Source organism: Diorhabda sublineata, chromosome 8 (assembly GCF_026230105.1).
Source record: "Diorhabda sublineata isolate icDioSubl1.1 chromosome 8, icDioSubl1.1, whole genome shotgun sequence".
Taxonomy (NCBI): domain Eukaryota; kingdom Metazoa; phylum Arthropoda; class Insecta; order Coleoptera; family Chrysomelidae; genus Diorhabda; species Diorhabda sublineata.
Genome location: NC_079481.1, coordinates 10,140,336 through 10,159,402, shown reverse-complemented (window position 1 = coordinate 10,159,402; position 19,067 = coordinate 10,140,336). Strand labels below are relative to the sequence as shown.

Below are 19,067 nucleotides of genomic sequence, written 5' to 3'. Positions count from 1 at the left end.
TGTGTCAACGAGGTTTCTTTGTGACATGGGCTTCTTAGAAGGTTTCAGCGACGATGTCCATCAGCGATCTCGTCGTAAAGGCTCTAATATTGTGTAGGGTTTCTCAATGTTGACCTTTCAGAGTTATATTGAGCCGAAGAGGCAAAAAAGTCTAGCGTTGCGGCCGTAGGACGGATGGGAGTCACATATTTTGTCAGGTAGTTATCCAAAGGATTCTTGAAGCATTGCGAGAATCTCTACTGGCATTTTCGTGAGTCTCTTCCAAAACTTGACGCGTTTGACCCCAAGTTTAAATCTTTTTTATTGTATTCTACGAAATGTATTTGATCTTACCTATAATTTTCATAGACGATTTATCTCCTGTACATCTGAGCGTGTGCGGCATATCACAACTGCATTCAACAAAAGGTTGAGAATCAATTTCTGGACATTTCCACAAGTCCGGTCCTGTTGATGGAATGGCTGATGAGCCGCACCACCATATTAGTGATAAGATTAACCACCACATACTGCAATCAAATCTAGATTCATTAGAATAACGCGATATTCATCTAATACAGAATTATTTAGAATTTTAGGCGTTTATCAACTTGATAATTTCATAAACGAAGCTCTTGATAAGTAATATTTGGCGACAAAACTTGTAAATTTCATTTTTTGGCGAAAAAAACAAAGTTTTGAATTGAATTTTAGGTGATTTTTCGTAGACAGAGTAGGAATATTTGTAAAAAAGAATGAGATTTCTCTCTCTCTCTATATATATATATAAACCATATACGTTTTTAATGTTATTTGATCTACCAACCATGAGATTTAATGCCCCGTTCATAAATCATCTAGTTATTGAAGTTAATTTACTTCCCCGGATCTCTGGAGATTAACCTGGTCCACCTCGGGACTCTGTGGTCCAAAGGTTTGGTTATGAAGCGACTAATTGACTAGATGACGACCTAACCACACGACGGTTAACGCATTTCTATTTCATATACGAGGATTATATCAGAAGTACCTGGTCCAATAAATAAAACATCAAAATTTTGGAAATAAATATATTTTTATAGTGATCGCCATCTCTAGGACAAGCCAGGGAATTTTGGGACTATTATATCGAGAAAGTGGCCGAAATTTCGAGCGAAAAAATTGTAATTGTAAAATTTCATCTAAAGACACAAACATAGTAATTTGAATAAAAGTGTGGTGAAACTACTGACAATACGAGTGTAATTCTCTCCCTAGTCGTTTGAATATCAATCACCTTCGATCAACGCATTAATAAATTCATTGGTCGTACTTAGGTAGTACCTTATTAGGAGCGCGCCATTGAAACTTATTTCTGTTTTCAGAGAGAGGCTAAAAGACACGAAGTTATTCGTTGAATCAAAACCGCATGCCTATAAACGTTCCGTAAATTATTAAACGAGCGTCGTTGCATCTGCGAAAGCTTATCTACTGAAATCGACATCTCAAATGGTTATAATGTTCCCTTTCAGATTTTTTATTACTGATTTTGTTGATTATACCTAAGGTTTTTATGTATCTTTCGAAGATTTATTGTTGATTGATAAAATGGTACCGTGAAAGGTAAAGACATCGTTGCCAGTTACGAGTTATGGAATGTGGATTCAAACATGTCGATTCTAAACTTTAAAACACCTTGTATACGTTTTCGCCCACCCCGTAATCCATTCATAATACGGTGTCCGTTATTTTTTTACTTTATACTTCACCTGGGAATTGTTTCTTCGCCGTTTATTATTATAGTTTAGTCCCAGCAGTACTGGGATTCATATTTTTTGCACAAAGATGTCTTTTTGTTAAATTCGTTAACGAATTTGAGGATAAACGTATTGTATTGATAAAAAAATAGATGGCAGCTCATATCAATGAATCTACCTCTGAGTACTTCTACACTAAAAGCAGATTGAAAGAAGATGCCTTTTGGGAAAGGTGCCATTGTATAAACCTGTTCTGGACAACGCTTCATCGGCATACCAAGAGTATTTGAAAGAAATAATGTACTGAAAGCAATTATTTGATCGTCGTAGTCACCTGATCTGAACCCCATTGAATTGTGGGACAAATTAGACATAGAACTCAGAAAGCAGTGTCCCATTTTCACATCACATCTTTGATATATCCTAAATGCCAAATTAATAACCTTACATATAACCTATGTAAATTCAACGTCATTTGTGACGATTTAAAGTAAACTGACATTAGCATAGCAACAAAAATCGTTGTCGTTGTATAAAAAAATATTTTGGTGTTTCATTTGCTACAATCCCACAACAATCACGTTTATGTAAACATATATTAAACATAATATCTATTAAAACCTATTATTTCTAATTTAATGATTCGAAATGTATGTTTGCCGTTCCTTATAGAAAAAAAAACAATTACTTTTCGGGTTAATACCACCAAGAATATTGAATTACATCCCTTTAGAAGAACATGATGTTATCGACAATCTTCCGAAATTGGTATATCCCTAATGGTTCACAATTACAAGGAGAGGATCGTAGCTATTGACTAGTTTCGACGTTATTAGGTCTCATCAGAGTGGTGCAATAACCTCCCGTTCGGTGTCTCTGTACTGTAGACACAGCCAGCCGGCGCTGCTATTTGATTCATGTAGTTAAACATTCCTCAGTAGACGTCTTACGGCGACATCTTCACTTCCAAGTACGAATGATTAGTCAGTCGTACACGACGAATTGAATGATATACGAGGCATGCTCAGGCATTAAAAAATAGAATATCTATTTAGAGCTATTATTTCGAATTTCAGTTCGGATTAGAGACTTCGAACAAGAGGTTGTTACGCAATTCTGATGAGACGCAACAACGTCGAAACAAGTCAGTGGATACAAAATTTTTAGTATATTTCGAAAAATCTTCAATATAATACATCATAATATGTAAATGAGGAAATTTTTAATGTTTCTACACCCCAATCATAGTAGCTACGATCCTGATACGTCTCGAAAAGGGTTTTTTTTTCACTACGAGTCACGATCGAGGAGTATTAGCTACGTTCCATTTAAATGAAGGTAAGTATGCGTACTGAAACAGTTCCATCATCAGATACTTTTCAACAGAAGTACGAGTATGAGTTGTCTTTTTTTTAAGTTAGTGAGCTCTGCTTTAGCACATGATCACAATTTATAATGTCTGTCAATGTCTCGGCAATGCAGACTGGTTCAAACGGCATATAAAAACTGCAACTCAATGAGCCCAGTGACGTTACCAAAAAAAAAACGATTATTTTCAAAAAAAAATATACATTTAAGGTATTAGATCAAATTAGTAAGCATGGATAATATTGTTTATGGGTGTATGACGTCAAAATTGAAACTTAATGGGAGGATGACGTTTTTGATAGACTTTCTAACGACATCAAAATAACTTTTAGTAAATTGTCAGTGGTTAATATGAAGAAATAATCATAAATTATGAAGTTCTTTTGGAAAAATTAGTCAGTCATATTGGAAAATGAGTTTTCTGTATATCTATCTTTCTCTACAACTGTTTGTCTTTCACTCTCTAATATTTTTTATCTTTGTTTACTTTTATATACTATTGGAAAGCTGCTTTTGTATCCACGACTTGATGTTTTGTATATTTTCTGCAAGCTAATCTTTAACTTTATTTTGATACAAAATTAAATAATATTTTTATATTATCTAATGAATTTACAGAGTCGCCACTGCTTCCTAACAAAAACCCAGTTCCTTTTATGTCTCGTATTCAATTCTGTACGGTATTCGAAGAGTAACCTCCCAAGAATAAATAAAGTGGATGGAAATCGTCACTTCCTTTAACACCATTTCTATTACGTAAATTATTTTCATTATATATATATATATATATATATATATATATATATATATATATATATATATATATATATATATATATATGTATATATATCTCGGCTTCGAGATCTTTCAATCTTTGTTTCCATTTTTTTCTTATTTATCTCGTGTCACCAAGCCCTCACTTCCACCGCTCTCAAATATCTTCTCATTTTCTTCACCTTTTAATACTCGTTCCACCCATCTATCTACCTCACCTTTTAGTACTTGATTTACCATCTATTTCACCTTTTAGTACTCTATTTACCATCTACTTCACCTTTTAGTACTCAATAAACCATCTACTTTACCTTTTAGTACTTGATTTACTCATCTTTCAATAATCGTTTCACCCATCTATCTTTTTCACCTTAAAGTGTTCATTTAACCCATTTATTTACTTCACCTTTTAATACTTGTTCTACCCATCTATCCTTTTCACCTTATAGTGTTCATTTAATCTATTTGTTTACTTCACCTTTAAATACTCATTCCACCCATCTATCTACTTCACCTTTTAGTACTTTATTTACCATCTACTTCACCTTTTAGTACTCGTTTTACCCATCTCTCTTCTTCACCTTTTAGTCCATGTTTCATCCATCCATCTAACTTCATCTTTTGGTACTTGTTATACCCATCTATCTACTCCATCTTTTAGTACTCGTTTTACCCATCTACTTCACCTTTTAGTACTCGTTTTACACATCTATTTTCTTCATCTTTTAGCACTGTTTTACCCATCTATCTTCTTCACCTTATAGTCCACATTTCATTAATCTACCTACTTCACCTTTTAGTACTAGTTTTTACTTCATTTACTGAACTTATTATCAAGTTTTCTACACGTATTTTAGCGAGCACGCGAATAATTTCGACTTTGCAGAGGAAGCTGAGCCACACAAAATCAGTTTGATTGAATTATAAAAATTTCTAGCTTAAGTACGTCGAATTCTCCTAGATCCGATACTGCGTGTTAAAATTGAAGACAACATCTCGTTTTGTAATCATACAATTAAATATTTATTTTTGTGATATTGAAATAAAAAAAAATATTACTAGGAAAAATAATGTATATATTCATAACATCGAGTTCGGTAATGTCAAGGTTATGAATTTCCAAATTGACATTCACTTGCATTTTATACAGTTTCTTTCGATGACTTCGAATGTGATATAGTTTATCTACGACATGTTTTTATCTCTATTTTTAGGCGTTTTATTACTTAGTAATTTGGCATACGACGCACAAGCTAAAGTTTTTACGAAATGCGGTCTGGCACAAGAATTAGTTCGACTTGGAATAGCGAAAACGTTTGTTGGAAATTGTGAGTATGCGTAGACAATATACAACAGAAAAAATTACAACACTCTCTGGTAGAAGTTTTGATCAAATTTAAATATGGATTAATCAAAAATTCATTTTATTGGAGTCGATCTCCCTCGAGGGAATCTTCTGCTTTACCACTTTGAGTACATGTTTTTCATTGACATACGAGGGTTGTTCAAATATAAACCGGAATTTTGCTACGAGAAATTTTATTATAAAATTACAGAGCTGATTGTTTTTATAATTTTTCTAGATAGTTTCCGTCACATTAACAAACTTTTACCGTAAGCTTTCGAATGCCTTTTTCAATAGACCAAATAATTAATAGTCGCATGGGGACGAATCGGGACTATCACGTGGTTTTGATCTGTCTGACAGTCTGACGCGCCTTCGTTTTTTTCCCTCCACTCCATAGCCGCGCCTTTCCTTCCAAAATATCCAATTATCGCGTCCAGACTTCCAATATCTGTTCAAAATTCGGAATTTTTGGCACCATTTTGGCCGAAATTTTACGATTCAGTAGTACTAACGCTGATGGTTCATTCGGTACTCCAAAATGGAGAAGCGGCGAATGTAGCAAAGCATTTCGATAAATTTCCTGGTACGCTCGTCCTGCTAATTGCTATAAGTACACTGGAAGGTGAGGTTATGCGGTCCGGGTTACGAAATTAAATTTTTCAGGCGCTTTTACTCTCACAATTACACTGTCTGATATTAGCGTTTCGATAACCAAGTTATCGTCTTCAGAGATGGAAGGTAAACTCAGTTTTGACTCTGAAGACGATAAATTGGTTAACGAAATGCGTGCCAGACAGTGTAATTCCAACTGTTGGTGTAATGGCAGTGTGAACAGCGTGTTTAATAGTCAAAGGTTCCGTAAATTCAAACTTAATTTAGTTGTATATTTGAACCACCCTTGTATTTTCGCATTTTTTAATTTGGTGATGAAGATTTAGGGTTAGTAGATCTGTTTAATGTCAATATCAAATCTTAATAATAATTTCGTTTGTAGGGGTGTGTTTGATTGAAGCAGAAAGCGGAAGAGACACTTCCAAAGAGGTAATCAAAGCAAATGGAGGTAAAGGTTTGGGATTATTTCAAGTGAGTTGATTAAAAAAAATTATTAACAATACTACATGTGGATTTGTTTTTATTTTATTTGGTAAATAAGTGCGTCTGACAAGATCAAAACTTTAGTTTCAAATTTCTTTTTGAGTTTAAATTTCACGTCATTATGACAATTTTTTGTCATACGTGTAAAATTGACAGCTTATCTTCTACACCGCTGATCTTCAGTATATTTTGGACGTTTTTTCACTTTCTGTTTAGTTCTCGACTGATGATCGGCGAGCCTACTTTCGCGTTGAATCTACCAATCTGTTTAACAAGGCATTAGTCGAAGTTTTGGGCTCTTTTTGGAAGGTTTGAACATGGTTTTAGTCAGTTTTTGACAAACGTCCAACTAATCTTAAAATGACGTATGAAAATTAAAACAAAACGACTATGATTTTAGGTTATTTAGAATTGATTCGAATACTTTACTCGATACTTTACATACCGAAGATCAAAAACCTGAGGAAGATTGCAGCTCTCAGTTGCAGCTTAATATATTTTTTTTTCAAATTCTAGATCAACAGTAAGGATTGGTGTACGTTTGGGAAACCCGGTGGAAAATGCAATGCCAAATGCGAAGGTATGTGTTTCAACTATACATAACCTATAAAAATTAGACACATCAAAGTAATCTGAAGTAAGTACTTGACCTCTTCGTCCAATAACCACAACCCGGCAACTGTTAGTCATACTGAAAATGAGGTTGTTTATCTTCAGTCCATCGGAATCTACGTCTTTTTCCAACATCTCCAGTTCCTCGGAATCGATATATATCTCCAACATCTCCAGTTCCTCGGAATCGACGTCTATTTCCAACATCTCCAGTCCCTCGGAATCGACGTCTATCTCCAACATCTCCAGTCCCTCGGAATCGACGTGTATCTCCAACATTTCCAATCCCTCGGCATCGTATCACCAAACGAGAAACAACTCTGAGTGAGGAGTTGAAGATTTAAACTATACGTTTTCACTCACGTAGAAAGAATGGGCTAAAACTCAGAGACCGAACACACTGAGACCACCAAAGAGGTGGTACGAAAGCTGAAGTTCAGCTTCTCAGGAAGATCCAAAAAGAGGTTCAAACGTACAGGATTGAACAGGACCTGGCTCTATTGAAAGAGGAAAAAACGTTTCCACTCGATTCAACAATATTTAGATTATTTTGATATGTTAATTTCAAAAGTAATAAATGAACTTAATCTGTAACAATATTGTTATAATTATTTAAACCAATAAACTGTTTTTATTATTTCAGATTTTCTCGATGAAGAGTTAACTAAAGATGCGGCTTGTGCTAAGAAAATTGAAAGTTTGTTGGGTTTTCGTAACTGGGAGGGATGGACGAGAAGTTGTTATAACCGTGAATATCCCTCTACCATAGTACACTTGTGTTTTCCAAGTGCTGGATGAACGAATCCAATAATTCTCCCCTTCCATATCGATATAATATTTTACTATAGTTTTAGCGTATTAAAATATTAATGAATTGATTTATTACAAAATGTCAATACTGTTGTAAAAATAAAAATGAGATATTTTTTACATCTTTTTTTGCCACAAGTCCCCAGAAACTAATGGTCAAAAGTTTTTGCCCACTAGTCCAGGTACCAGCTGAATTTTGATAATCAAGGTCTATTTTCTTAAAAATTGATATGAAGCTAGTATTTATAACCTTCAAAATCTACCTTGCACCGAAAGCTGCTTTTACCCTGAGGGTGAAAGCCCCCCTTCTTGGGTATGGAGCTAAAAGGAGATGTTTTTCCCAAAATTTTTTGTCTTTCCTTCGTTGGGAGAGGTAAATTTGGTACCATCCTCGTAGTTTAGTCCCAATTATAAAACAAAGGAGATGTTTTTCCCAAAATTTTTGTCTTTTCTTCGTTGGGAGTGGTAAATTTGGTACCATTCTTGCAGTTTAGTCCCCATTGAAAAACAAAGGAGATGTTTTTCACAAAATTTGTCTTTTCTCCGTTGGGAGAGGTAAATTTGGTACCATCCTCTTAGTTTAGTCCCAATTGAAAAACAAAGAAGATGTTTTTCACAAAATTTTTGTCTTTTCTTCGTTGGGAGAGGAGAGAGTTTAGTCCTAATTGAAATTTAAGAACGTGGCTCTGATTTACATTCTTTTTGTATATTTTACATAAGTTCCTATACAAATTGTGTTCGTTCTCGCAAATTCAGACTTGCAAGTTTTAAAACGTGCAAAACCAAGAAATTATGGGTTTTTATTTGTTGTGTATCACTCAAACTATAGTGTGGACAAAAACTTTTGACCGGTAATGTGTATAGTCATTTTATAATAAGAATGAATCTTGTAATAAAAAAAGCTGTAGACTTAGCTACTATAATTTCAATTTTATTAGCTAAAATAACTGGACTAATACCCTATGTGCTTTGTTGACTACTTGAAGTCAATACGACCCGATGAGAATATTTCTCTAGAGTGTAATTAACTATGAGGTAAAGACGAAAAAGGAAAAATATGAAAGATCCAGTCAAGAAATTTATTCAAAGTCCGTACGATTTAGTAAGTAGACCTAAAGAATGGTTTAATAAAGAGTTGGGAGCACGTCTTGAATATTTATATATGAATATACAATGGATATTCTTGTTACAACACAGTGACGTATCGAGAATTATTTCAAAAAAAATCAATGGATAAATCAATAAAAATAATGTACATTTTTTATGTAGGCGATCAATAATATTGTTTAAAAAGTATCAATTAAACGATGACGATGCGCAAAATATAGAAAATATTGTATTGGGTAGGCAACCAATCATGCGTCTTCCTTTCAATTGCGCAAACTTGACCCCTTCAAAACTATCCACTCCTTAATCTCTTAATTAGTCCGTTCAATTTCATTTAATTACATTCTGGTTCTTAATTGATGTGTGGATTTAGATACCAAGTTAAGTTTTTGTCATGTGCTTTTGGCTTTGAAGAAGATCGTTGAGGCTGTTGGTTATTAAAAAACGGTTTAGCGAAAATTTGTGGTTTCCAGATCGGGCGTACAGAAGTTTTAGTCTTTTTTCTATTGCCTGTTCTGAGTGATGTCTATCAACAGCTGGAGATTGTTGTAAGAAATGCGACAGATTGACTTCAGCGCCTGTTTGACAAGAATGGGAATCAAACAAGTTATTTGTCTTTAAAGAGTATCCTTTTTTCCAAAACAAATCGTTAATTGTCTTTAGAGACTGTCTTTTTCCAAAAAAAAAACCGTTAATTGTCTTTAAAGACTGTCTTCTTAAAAAACAAATCATTAAATGTCTTTAGAGACTGTCTTTTCCAAAAACAATGTGTTTAGAGACAAACCGTTAATTGTCTTTAGAGACTGTCTTTTCCAAAAACAGTCTGTTAATTGTCTTTAAAGACTATCTTTTTCAAAAACATTCCGTTAATTGTCTTTAGAGACTGCTTTTTCCCGAAACAGATCGTTAATTGTGTTTAGAGACAGTCTTTTCCCAAAAGAAACCGTTAATTGTATTTAGAGACTCTTTTCCCAAAACAGACCGTTAATTGTCTTTAGAGACTGTCTTTTCCAAAAACAGTCTGTTAATTGTCTTTAAAGACTATCTTCTTCAAAAACATTCCGTTAATTGTCTTTAGAAACTGCTTTTTCCCGAAACAGACCGTTAATTGTCTTTACAGACAGTCTTTTCCCAAAAGAAACCGTTAATTGTATTTAGAGACTCTTTTTTCCCAAAACAGACCGTTAATTGTCTTTAAAGACTGTCTTCTTCAAAAACCTACCGTTAATTGTCTTTAGAGACTGTCTTTTCCAAAAACAGTCTGTTAATTGTCTTTAAAGACTATCTTCTTCAAAAACATTCCGTTAATTGTCTTTAGAGACTGCTTTTTCCCGAAACAGATCGTTAATTGTGTTTAGAGACAGTCTTTTCCCAAAAGAAACCTTTAATTGTATTTAGAGACTCTTTTTTCCCAAAACAGACCGTTAATTGTCTTTAGAGACTGTCTTTTCCAAAAACAGTCTGTTAATTGTCTTTAAAGACTATCTTCTTCAAAAATATTCCGTTAATTGTCTTTAGAAACTGCTTTTTCCCGAAACAGACCGTTAATTGTCTTTACAGACAGTCTTTTCCCAAAAGAAACCGTTAATTGTATTTAGAGACTCTTTTTTCCCAACACAGACCGTTAATTGTCTTTAGAGACTGTCTTTTCCAAAAACAGTCTGTTAATTGTCTTTAAAGACTATCTTCTTCAAAAATATTCCGTTAATTGTCTTTAGAGACTGCTTTTTCCCGAAACAGATCGTTAATTGTGTTTAGAGACAGTCTTTTCCCAGAAGAAACCGTTAATTGTATTTAGAGACTCTTTTTTCCCAAAACAGACCGTTAATTGTCTTTAGAGACTGTCTTTTCCAAAAACAGTCTGTTAATTGTCTTTAAAGACTATCTTCTTCAAAAACATTCCGTTAATTGTCTTTAGAGACTGCTTTTTCCCGAAACAGATCGTTAATTGTGTTTAGAGACAGTCTTTTCCCAAAAAAAATCGTTAATTGTATTTAGAGACTCTTTTTTCCAAAAACAAAACGTTAATTGTCTTTAGAAAGTGCCCCTGTCTCCAAAACAAAGCGTTAACTGTCTTTTGAAACTATCCCTTCCTCCAAAACAAAGCGTTAATTGCCTTTAAAGACTATCTTTTCCCAAAACACATCGTTGATTGTCTTTAGAGACTGTCTTTTCCAAAAACAAAACGTTAATTGTCTTTAGAGACTGTCTTCTTCAAAAACAAACCGTCATCTGTCTTTAGAGAATATCCCGTTCTCCAAAAAAATTGCCTTAATTGTCTTTAGAGACTGTCTTTTCCAAAAACAAACCGTCAATTGTCGTTTTGAAAAACAAATCGACATTTCTTCTTAAAAAGTTTCAAAGTTATTTTTGTCAAAATCTTTTAATCTGTTTGAGGGGATCACTTAAAAAATTACACAAGTAATTTAACTACCATCTTGTAAAATAATTGGTAGGTGTAGATGGGAAAGCAAAGTCAATTAAATAGTTATGGTTTTCAGGTGTTTTGTTTTAGTTTCTTTCTTAAACTTGGTATAATAATGAACTTGCAACATTTTCTTTTGGATTATTTTAGTAATTTTATTTATTTTTTTCGATAGACAAACAAAAGGCAAGTAATAAGTGTAGCTGGAGGCACCGCATTTCCCGCCGCCATTCTCTGGAAACAAACTGAGTTAACTTTGTTCCAAGGGAGGTTACTTTCTCGAAGAAATCTCGACTCATTATGTCATTTACTCTCAAATCACGATTCTGACGAAACTTTCGTCTTTTTAAACCCGCGGGCCAAAGAATTCTACGGATATAGAACTGATAATACTTAATTGTTACTATAAAGTAAAACCGGCTACTAGGTAAAAAGTTTCCTTTCTTTCCTCGAATGAAATTCGTTTTGAAACGCGGTTGAATTTTCAAAGAATATGCTGAAAAACGAATTGCACCAAATAGACGACGATTATTTATCGAAATTGTTTTAAAAAATGCCAAAATTCCGTATTACATTACATCTTTTTCTGTATTTCACGCAAACTATAAGGCGGGCGAAAACTTTTGATCGCTATTATATTTATTTAAGAATCTAAGCGTATATAAACTGGTTTTCGATCTAGCGATTGATCAAATCCCACACTTTCGAGTCGCATTCAGTTTTTCCGTTGTTAATTTCACAATAAAAAGAAATTTCTGTTCAGTTCAAATCAAAATTTATACTTAACAACTTTATTCATGAAGTAGTTTTGAAAAACGATGATCCGGACGTGTGGGATTGGACACAACTGTGTAGGCTATAGTTCAGTTACTCGATTTGTGGGTTGTTTGTGTAGTTTTTTTACTTTAATTAGATATATTCTTCTTCGTTTACCATAAGAAAAAAGAATGAGGTTCGTTTACTCATTTAAAAATATTAAAATTACATAATTAACCTCAATTGACAAGTACTTTGTAATTAACTCTGAAGATGATCTCTTAGTTATCGAAACGTGAGATAAATAATGTAATTTTCAGTGTTATAGTAGTGGTTGTGTGTTCAATAAGACTATTACCAACATTTCTGGTTTTTGATACCATCAACTTTTATGAAAACTATTTTGTTTTGATCCAAGGTTTACCAGTGAGTCGTAAAGATGTTTCCATCGATTTTTTGGCGATTTTTCACAGAAATTCTGTGCCGTTTAACACCTAAGGACTCACTTTAACCACAAAACAAAAGAACAAACAAAAAAATGGACTGAAGAGGAAGGACTAGGTTCAAAGAAGCCAAAGACCGTTCCATCTGCAGGCAAGGTCATGGCGTCTTTTTTCTTTTTTTTTTTTGACGATTACAGAATTCCCAGAAGGACAAATATATACTGAAGACAGACCACGAGAAATTATCTTCAACCATACCAAACCAGTCACCGCCTACTTTAACTGCTAAGCTGTCTAAAAACGTAGGGATTTTTTCATCATCACACCCTTAGTAGCTCCAGAAAAATCATGCTTTTAAGCACCACATAGAAAATATTCACCGCGATGATGATAAAACCAAAACAACTTTGGAGTCATCCTAGACTGATATTTGACTACCTAGGACAAGACGATTAAGGCAATAGAACCCCTAGCAGGATTAGAATATGATTGAAGCTTTAACTGAAGATCCAATCACTGCCTCATCGAATCATACTAATAAGTCTTTAAATCATTGGAAAGAGATCTATGTCCAGAGAAATATCAAAGTGATGCAAGCAGTAAATACCTCTTGGTGTATCAGAATCCAAAGGATCTATTGAGAGTTCAACCAAAAGAAGATAAAATGGAGGAAACTTACGTCCTACAACAGAGAAACTACCCCTGGCACCCAAGGTTTCAGAAAACAGCTGGACCAAGACCAGCAGATAAAGAAACCATAAAGAACAAAGGAAGAATTTTTATTTCGATCAATTATTTAACGTAGTTTTGCAAATCCAGTAGATATACCCAGAGTTGAAGTCATCTTGGACTGATATTTGACTACCTAGGACAAGATGAGTAAGGCAATAGAACCCCTAGAAGGACCAAGCAGAGGATGATTCAAGCTTTAACTGAAGATCCAATCACTGCTTCATCAGAATCATACTAATAAGTCTTTAAATCATTGGAAAGAGCTCTACGGTCAGCGTAATATCAAAGTGATGCTAGCAGTAAATATCTCTTGTGTATCAGAATCCAGAGGATCTATTGAAACTTCAGCCAGAAGAAGATATAATGGAGGAAACTTACGTCCTAACCCAGAGAAACTACCTCAGGCACTCAAGGTTTGGGAAAACAGCTAGACGACGACCAGCAGATAAAGAAACGATAAAAAAACAAAGAAGAGACAACTTTAAAAGTGGATTCTTTCTTTAAAGTAGTTGTGGTGCTTCCAGGGGTTGTGAAAATGACTTAACCCAATTGGAATTGGGTAAAAATTAGTCTATACCTGAAGAAAATAATATAATAGCTAGAGACGTCTATTGGATCCATGAAAATAGGAAAATAGAGCAAGCAGTAGAAAAAACTGATATTGGAAAAGATATGGTGAAACAAACCTCGTCCATGAATGTATTGTTCTTCGAGAACCAAAATAATTGTCATTTCAAGTTCAAATTCAAACAAATATAGACTTTTGTCATGAGAATTGGCTTAATTGGATTTTGTTATTTCTATTCTGATGAAATATGACGCAAGTTTTGATCCATTTGAGTCACACTACATTTTATGCAATTCCAGAACTTTGATATATATATATACATTCTTTTGGTTCACTTTCATATATCAAGTGTAAAATGTAGGAACGTGATTTACTCGTAGAGTTTCAGTTTCCTCATGCGGAGCATTATGAAAAGTATGGAAACTCTCGAAAATATGTAGAGAAATTAATAGTACAGTCAAAAGATGAAATAATTATATAAAAAGAACAGATTGTGATAATCCCTGATATCCCAACTCTATACATGATAATTAGATCAAATCTAATTGTCAAATTTCGACAGATATAGTATAAAATGCATCTCTTGAAAAAGAATCTTGTTAGTTGGTTTCCCTGCTAGATCTTTTCCCTATTTTCATGAATTAGGTTAGGTTAGTATTCATTTATAATCTTCTTTTTTATAAGATTTATTCCTTGTTTATTATAGTTCAAAGTTACACGTTGCGTTGGGGGCGTGTTTTTTCTTTTAGCAATTCCTCCTTCTGATTCAACATTCAGTATATCTACTGAATCCTGATGTACCACATTTCGCCTCAGCAGCTTGTACTGGAATTGAAGCTTTTTTGATGAAATGGAGCTTGAATTTTAGTCCCAACTTGGATCGTCTCCCAATGAGTATCGTTATCAGTCTTCCAGGAAGTCTAACCGATTTCTTCTCCCATCTTTTTAGAAAATAGAACCTAGTCTTTTTGTAAATCAAAAGTCGTTTTGATTCATGTCTCCCTGAAGACTTCTGGGTGTCCCCGTGTAGATGTTGTAGACCTCCTTGTGGTATACCTTCGACTATCTGAAGATTCCGCGTTTCTTATCTTAAACATCAAGCCCTCATACCAGACATGGTTGAAGTTGTTTCTTTTGGAACATTGATCTGCTACAATCTTCAGAGCTTGCTCTTCGACGCTTCTTTACCTTCTGAATCCGAACTGTTCTTTAAATGGCATTATCGTTTACAGAAGCCGTGTTTCAAGAAGTTTTTTTTTAAATTTTGGTCTAATTAGAACATATTCAATTATACGAGGGTTGTTAATTAAGTCTTCCTCAAGTCCTCGGAGTGTCCCCGTGTAGATGTTGTAGAGCTCCTTGTGGTACTATCTGGTCTTCTTCTTTACCTTTCAAGTATCTATACACAACTCAAATGGCGTTGCAGTGTTGCCATGTTTTCAAAATTTGAATAATAAACTTGTACTTGTTGGAAAACGTGAAAAAATATGTTTGATGATAAAAAAAACAACGTTTTTGGTTTTTGAAAATTATTCGCTTTTTTCGACTTGTTAATCATACAATTACACGAATAATTGAATACGTCGCAGATTTATGTATACCGTTTAAGATCCGATACAAAAAATGTTTATTGTCGTGTATTTTGGCGGCAGTTATGCTGTTGTACGTTAATTCATTCGAATACCAAGCGAGTTTCTATACTGAATCGGGTTATTTGAGAATCAAATTTTCGTCTCGGATGAACGTCTGCGGTGGGTGAAGTCGTACCTACCAGATATAAATTTATAGGTAACAAGTTATCTGTTAGTTTTTGTTTCTTCCATATGAATTATAGATCGTGTATTGTATTCCAGAAAATTTATTTAATTCGTATCGAACGGCAGCTAAATTGAATTAAAAAGTTATTTATTATCGTGTTTAAGATAGGATTTACGAGGTGGGTTCGTAAATTAAACACGAAACAAGGACCGTACTGAATCTTTTCGATATATTCGAACTCGATCCTCGAATTAGTTTAATTTCGAAATGTTTCGATGAAAGGACATCGGGACTAATTTATGCATTGTATCCTTGCTCTTACCGACTGTCTCGAGTTTGTAATCGAATAAGGGACCTCTGGGAACAGTACGTAATCTATTCAATTAGCAATTCGCCTTCTAGAAACACAAGTTAGATTGCAAGTCGGGTTTCTATATACGTATGAGAGTCAACAATAGATTAAAGTTTTAATTTCAATACGATGTTGTGAATATATAACCGATAAATCACTAATCTATTACAAGGTTGATTTTTCAAGTTTATACTGTAAGGACGATATAAAGAAAGAAAAATAATTCAACTTTGAAGATAAAGACTATTTCCTATTTTTTGCTGTCGTTTCCCAGTCCGAAATTCCTCTCCCTCTCTCTTAGATCTTCCATCACCTCTGCGTACCATCTTTTCCTTGGTCTTTCTCTTCTTCTTGTTCTATGTTCATAATTGTTTTTGTTGCTCTGAAATCTGGCATCCTCTTTATTTGATCCACACACTGTTATTCTTTTGGATCTCCTTTTTACCGCCTAATATCCTTCTAATCTTCCAGATTTTGTCCCTCGTCACTGTCGTCCTTGATAACCACCCGAAGATGTACATAACTTTGAACTTGTTCTGAGTTCTTTGCTTTTTCTTCGTTCAGTTGTATTAAAAAACGTCTCCAACGATTAGAATTTGTAAATATGATCCTCTATAAATTTCTAGAATGGTTCAGAACATCCGAGAATATTCTATAATGTTGCTGTCCATAAAAAATGTTACAATTTTGACTTGATAGGCCGCTTTTGAGTAGATAAGGGTTAGAAGACGTAATTACAACTCTTTAGAAATTTATAAAACGATGCAGGACATTCGAGAACAAATTATAATGTTGTTTATATCTTCGGTTCATGAAGAAGGTTCCCAATTTAACCTGAAATGCTTGATTCTGAGTATAAACGATTAGAATTTGTAAATTTGAGTTTCTAGAAATTTCAAGAATGGTTCAAACGATCCGAGAACATTTTATAACATTCCCGAACCTTCTATAATGTTGCTGTTCATGAAAAATGTTTCAATTTTGACTTGAAAGGTCACTTTTGAATGGAAATGGGTTAGAAGACGTAAGTACAACCCTTTAGAAATTTATAAAACGATGCAGGACATTCGAGAACAATCTACAACATTCCAGAACAAATTATAATGTTGTTTATATCTTCGGTTCATGAAGAAGGTTCCCAATTTAACTTGAAATGCTTAATTCTGAGTATAAACGATTAGAATTTGTAAATTTGAGCTTCTAGAAATTTCTAGAATGATTCAAAACATCCAAGAACATTCTATAACATTCCCAAACATTCTATAATGTTGCTGTACATGAAAAATGTTTCCAATTTTCACTTGATAGGCTGCTTTTGAAAAGAAAAGGGTTAGAAGGCGTAAGTACAACACTTTAGAAATTTACAGAACTGTACAGAACATTCGAGAACAATCTACAACATTCCAGAACAAATTATAATGTTGTTTATATCTTCTGCTCATGAAGAATGTTTCCATTTTGACCAGAAAGGATGCTGTCGATAGAACAGGGTAAGAAGTTGGAAGTTTAATCCTCTGGAGATTTCCAGAACATTTCAGGGCGTTCTTAATGTTGTGGAAAGTTAAGCAACACTACAGATCATTGTAGATCAATCCAGAAAATTATCTAAAGCTGTGGAATATTCTGCATATTGGCCAATATACGAACAGACTGTCAATGTTAGTTGCCTCTATCCAAAATTGGTGTTTAAAAGATTTTATTTCCTGTTTGTTATGTTAATTATAAAAACGCATTCGTTAAATTTCGCATAGTTTCGTTAGAAAAAATGATCATAAAAAAGTTTGTAAAGAATTTTCAATACATCTTGTGACAAAACATATGTTAATGTTTTCCAAACAACAGATGTTAAACTGCGAAAACAATGGATTATAAATCAACATTGAAGTTCATTTTTTTCGTTTTCTTTTCTATACGTATCAAATGAAAACAGAAAACGAGGGATTTAAAGATGTAAACTTATACGTAATTTTTTTCAAATTCCTTTTTCGCCTTAATATATTTTTAAATGTTGTAATTCGAAAAACGATGTTACACGATAGATGAATAAAACATTCGACATAAATGAAAGATTGCGCTAAATAAATTCCGAGAATACAGTGTAAATAATAACTATTGAGTTTTACATAGATGAGGTTATAACTTTGAGACATTTAAGCATTTTTTTACTTATAACAACATATGTGCCCCGATAAAAGATTTTTTGGCTATTGGCAATAGAAATTCAACGTGCAAATATCACTTTCCACAAATTTCGATATACCTTAGTAGTAAAAATAATCCTTCTCATAACTATTTGATTTATCGCCGTACGATCTTCACAAAATTGGCCGTTTTGAATAATTCAAGTGCTTGAATACGACGACCCGACCGACGTTCTCTTTTACATGTGTATAGATATTGGAAAATTGGAAAACTTGGGTGATGGATGAAACGAGAATGTTTGGTTTGGAGAGAGAATATTAGGATTCAAAATGTTTTGGTAAATCGGGAAAGATGTTTTCGAAATTAAGTAATATCGTACTTACAACTGACATATTTTCTATTGTCGATGAATTTACTTACATACTGCGAGGTATAATTGAAAAGAATCGTCTGTATCAAGCCGATAAAAGTCTTTACATTATAGTTATATAAGCGGTCACTTAAAGGGGGTAAAACTCTTTACCATGTTCTCCTGGTAATCATAGCGAAGATATATTTGCTTTATTTACCAGTTTTTACCAAAAATAATGAGTTTTGACCCATTGGGAAGGCCACGATGAAGAAGTTGTGAGCTATAAAGAAAATACTTTCGTTTTTATTGGAAAAGTATTTATGATACATCTTGTATTTTATTAAAATTATAGTTAATCGAACTAAAAAGTGATTGAAATCAATATCCCGATGAACTTGATGAGTACTACAGTAGATATTATTAAATTACTGTATTCACATTGCTCCCAGTGCAAAATTTTTAATTTATCTTATCACAGTGGATAAAAATCGATAACCTAACATGTTTTCCTGGTAACCTAGCGAAAATAATGATTAAAATTTATGAAATTATCAATTATATTAAACAAATGTTAGTTTAAACGGGGTAAAAATCATTTAACGATAAATCAATTATATTAAACAAATGTTAGTTTAAACGGGGTAAAAATCATTTAACGATAAATCAATTATATTAAACAAATGTTAGTTTAAACGGGGTAAAAATCATTT

At 33.5% G+C, this 19,067-nt stretch overlaps 2 protein-coding genes across 3 annotated transcripts in view; one reads left to right on the top strand and one right to left on the bottom strand.

The window, feature by feature from the left end:
- The window catches only part of LOC130447476 (slit homolog 1 protein-like), a 56,106-nt gene that overhangs the window by 5,074 nt on the left and 31,965 nt on the right, over window positions 1-19,067 (bottom strand). For both annotated transcript variants that reach the window (XM_056784313.1, XM_056784312.1), the window contains one exon: window positions 334-509. In XM_056784313.1, the coding sequence (XP_056640291.1) occupies window positions 334-508 (175 nt within the window). In that variant the 5' untranslated portion in view covers window position 509. The remainder of the gene's footprint in view (window positions 1-333; window positions 510-19,067) is intronic.
- On the top strand, window positions 4,932-7,842 carry LOC130447481 (lysozyme-like). Its single transcript, XM_056784317.1, has 4 exons — window positions 4,932-5,185; window positions 6,200-6,288; window positions 6,817-6,880; window positions 7,556-7,842. The coding sequence occupies exons 1-4, from the start codon at window positions 5,050-5,052 to the stop codon at window positions 7,708-7,710; spliced, it is 444 nt and encodes a 147-aa protein (XP_056640295.1). The 5' UTR covers window positions 4,932-5,049; the 3' UTR covers window positions 7,711-7,842.